A 3697-nucleotide genomic window follows, 5' to 3' on the forward strand; every position below is an offset into this window, starting at 1 on the left:
AATATTAATTTTTATAATTTTATTATTATACAATTATCAAAATATATATTTATATTTATAATACTATAAAATATATTCTACTTCATGTCTGAGAACACCCTATACCGTAGTAAAACACTGTAATGCATGTCCTCACATAGCCTATTGTTGTATTTGCTTTGTATCATTTTGAGTGACAGCATCTTTCATGGTTACATTTAGATAATAACTTCATTAAAAAGTAATTTTCCAAACTCGTTGAATAAGTTATGCGGACTGTTTAACACTTTCATGATTAATAGTCATTGTTGTGTTGAGAAGTAATTTTGAAGAGTTTGCAAAACCACGAACACAAACATCTAATTGCCAGTTGTCCAGTTGTGATCAGTCAAACCACAGAAATCTGTTTTTCATTCGGTCTATAATAGAGATTAAGTGGCCAAACCAAAGAAAGCAGAACAACAAAGCCGTTTGTCTCACTATGGACGCCATACAGTCCTCACACTGTCTGCTGTTAATGTTGCAGACAAACGACTGTTTCAGTCACTGTCCATTACTGTCTGTCTTTTATATGGAAATCTATAAATCACTGCACATGTAAAAGTTAGGACTGGTTTGGCAGAGGTGCTGTAATGTGTCCTCCATATGAAGGTCTGTTAATCTCAGACTGACGTCAGGCTGGATCTTCTGTCAATCATGTGCTGAGATCATTCAACCGTTTCAGGTACAAACAGAGCTGCAGGAGTCTAAGGTTGTCACGATAGTCAAATTTCACTAGCTGATAGCAATTCTTTAGGATTAGCAATAGCAAGTTATATAACACAAGAATAATGAACAAGATCAGATTCAATATTTTGACAAATCCAGTTGAAACCAACAAAACCAATGTTTACAAAGATAACAAGCACTGTAAAAAATACAAAGATTACTCGAGTAACTACATTTTTTTCAGTTTTTCTACTTCAAAATTTCAAATTTAATTCAGTGTTACTTGCTGTAATTTTTTTGTGACATTTACTACCAATTTCTGAGTGAAAATTGTTTCAAAGTAAATCCTACAAAATATATATTTTTTCAGTAAATAACCACATTTGAGGTTAATGCACAGCTACACATGCATTATCATTAATAATATATATATATATATATAAATCGAAATTATAATGTGGGTCAAAATGACACGTCCCCTTTTGGTGTCCACATCAAATTAAATTTACAAAAGTGATTTTATATACATAAAAACCATATTAAAGTGTCTACTTTAAAGTTTCAAGTAACTTTTGTGGAAAAAAAGTCAAAATATGGGTGAAATAGTGTCCCATTGCCATCGATCTATTATAATACAGAAAACATGCTCACATATTACCATTACTATTATTATATTACTAGTATTAATTATTAAATACATAAATATAAATAAATAATAAATACATTTTAAAAAATATTGTCAGAATGTGTTTATATAATTGAAACTACTATAAACAATAAATGTACCAGAAGGAGTCAAAGTAGTACCAAAACAGTTGACATCCCTATCTTTGGAAGTTATTTTGATATCTATCTGATCACATTATGGATAATAAATGATTTAATATATGAGGCAATATTAGCGCAGTAAACAGATATGCACAAAAATTATGCAATTTAAAGCATGTTTACACCAAGAACGATAAGTATAACTATATTAGTGTCCACACCAACGAACAATAACGTTCTGTTTATTATGAGCACAGGCTACAGTTTTGTGGTTTGCAGCTTTAAATGCTCTAGCTCTCTAAAGCAGGGTGGATTCTGATTGGCTGTCAACGTTTTTAGCGTTCATCAGCTGGAAAAAATAGTTCTGAAAAAAGTCATTCCAACGTCAACATTCTTCTGTGCCATTATTGGTGCAGTTGTGCTGTGGACTCTGCTGTTCTTTTACATTTAGAAGGCTTTTTAAAACTACATCTTTATTTTTATCATTACAGTTATTGTCCTTGGTGTGAATGGGCCTTTATTGCCATAAATAAGCCGATCTTACCGAAAGCAGTGCTGCGATTGGCCAGGTTGGAGTAGGCGTTTCCAGAGGGCGAGGAGGTGGCGGGGCTGGACAGAGGGCTGTAAGAGGACGGGTCGGCCTGGTAGCTGTGGCTGGAGCCGATGCCGAATGGTGAGGACTGGGCCTTACTGGACTGAGCGGGAATCTGCTGCTGCGGTGGAACGACAGGAGTCATGATGATATTAACATACAGCTGATTAAAAACACACACACACACACATGCATATCATGAATGCCACACGCAATTCATTCCCTCTCTTATATTAGTTCATATTACTTTAGTTGGACATGTTGCACTCACAATTTGTGCAGTTTTCATCTATACAGCTATCCAGTTTTCAAACATTTTTTTTTGTATATGCAATAAAATAACGGAGTGTCTATTTACACTAGCTCCACCCACAAACGTGTGATAGGGATGGTCAACACTAAAAAAGACGGCAGACAATCGTCAGCTTCAGTGGCGTAGATGGTAAAGCGCGTACCGTAGTCTTTTTGATGCGATCGACCCGGGTTCGAATCCGCATTTTACCGAACTTATTTTTCCACCCTTTTCAAATCTCATATCACATCGGAAAGGCATTCATTTTCAATAAAAATTAAGGAAATAATCAAAAAGTTGAAAATAAAGTATCAGGTAGGGTTAGGGTAGGTGTAGGGAGGGCTTTATTGTCCCAATAAGGTGGCATCCATTTAATAATTTGAATTAAAATTATAATTTACACTCAATGCGTTATTACTGCATACCGTTTTATAATGTACTATAATACTGAGGTGCAGATAACTGCCACTATTTGCAATAAGTAGCATAAATAGCAGAAAAGCCTGCTATTTTAACATAGTGTAAATAGAATCCATTGCTATTTACACTTAGTGCAAATAGCTGCTGCCATAAAAGAATACATTATTTTTAGTCATTTTAGTTTTTTTATAATTATTTATAAAAATCATAATTTTAAATGATTTTTATCAGAAAATGATTAATTATTATAAAATATATGTAAATATAAATATATATGTATTTAAATATATATTAAAAATATGTTGCAGAATATATTAATATTTATATTTTTATATCAATATTGTATATACGTATAAATGTAATGTTTCCTTTACAATTATTTTTATAGACATTATCCTTGATTTTTATTTTTGTATATATATACATAAAAGCAAAAACATTTATTTAGGTTATTATGCATAATTTACACCTCAACCAAAAAAGGTGCAGGCTGACGCCTTAGCTTATTTTGCTTATGTATATATAGATATTTTGGTAACACTTTACAATAAGGTTCCATTAGTTAATGTCAGTTGATGTATTCACTAATTAAGGAATTTGCCGCTGGCTCTGATGTCTCTATAGTGGTTAAACATGAGATATAATTTGTTTTGGGTAAATCTGACGGGTAGTCTTTGGTCTCATTAATCTATTATTTATTCCAGAGCAAAGGGCAAAATGTCAGAGGGCAAAATCTCAACACATTATATTTTATGTAACTTCAGTGCTGTATATCAGAGTGCTGCCTTTGTACTTTTGACTGAACTGCCTAGCAACTGAAAGGACAGTACGACAAAGATATTGCTTTCCTCAGCGGACATTCAAATTAATGTTTTAGCGTGAAGATGAGATTGAGCTGAAGAATGAATGCTGTATCAGATGCAGGTAATCACACTCGC

The 3697-nt window shown here is 32.9% G+C and overlaps 1 protein-coding gene across 3 annotated transcripts in view; it reads right to left on the reverse strand.

Annotated features, from left to right (window-relative positions):
- Positions 1 to 3697, reverse strand: part of LOC107709505 (aryl hydrocarbon receptor nuclear translocator 2-like) — a 78273-nt gene that overhangs the window by 14458 nt on the left and 60118 nt on the right. For 2 of the 3 annotated variants that reach the window (XM_016513997.1, XM_016513998.1), the window contains one exon: positions 2000 to 2168. In XM_016513997.1, the coding sequence (XP_016369483.1) occupies positions 2000 to 2168 (169 nt within the window). The remainder of the gene's footprint in view (positions 1 to 1999; positions 2169 to 3697) is intronic. The other variant, XM_016513999.1, reaches the window with a different exon arrangement.

The sequence above is a fragment of the Sinocyclocheilus rhinocerous genome, unplaced genomic scaffold (genome assembly GCF_001515625.1).
Source record: "Sinocyclocheilus rhinocerous isolate Xijiao unplaced genomic scaffold, SAMN03320098_v1.1 scaffold1467, whole genome shotgun sequence".
In the NCBI taxonomy this organism is placed as follows: Eukaryota; Metazoa; Chordata; class Actinopteri; order Cypriniformes; family Cyprinidae; genus Sinocyclocheilus; species Sinocyclocheilus rhinocerous.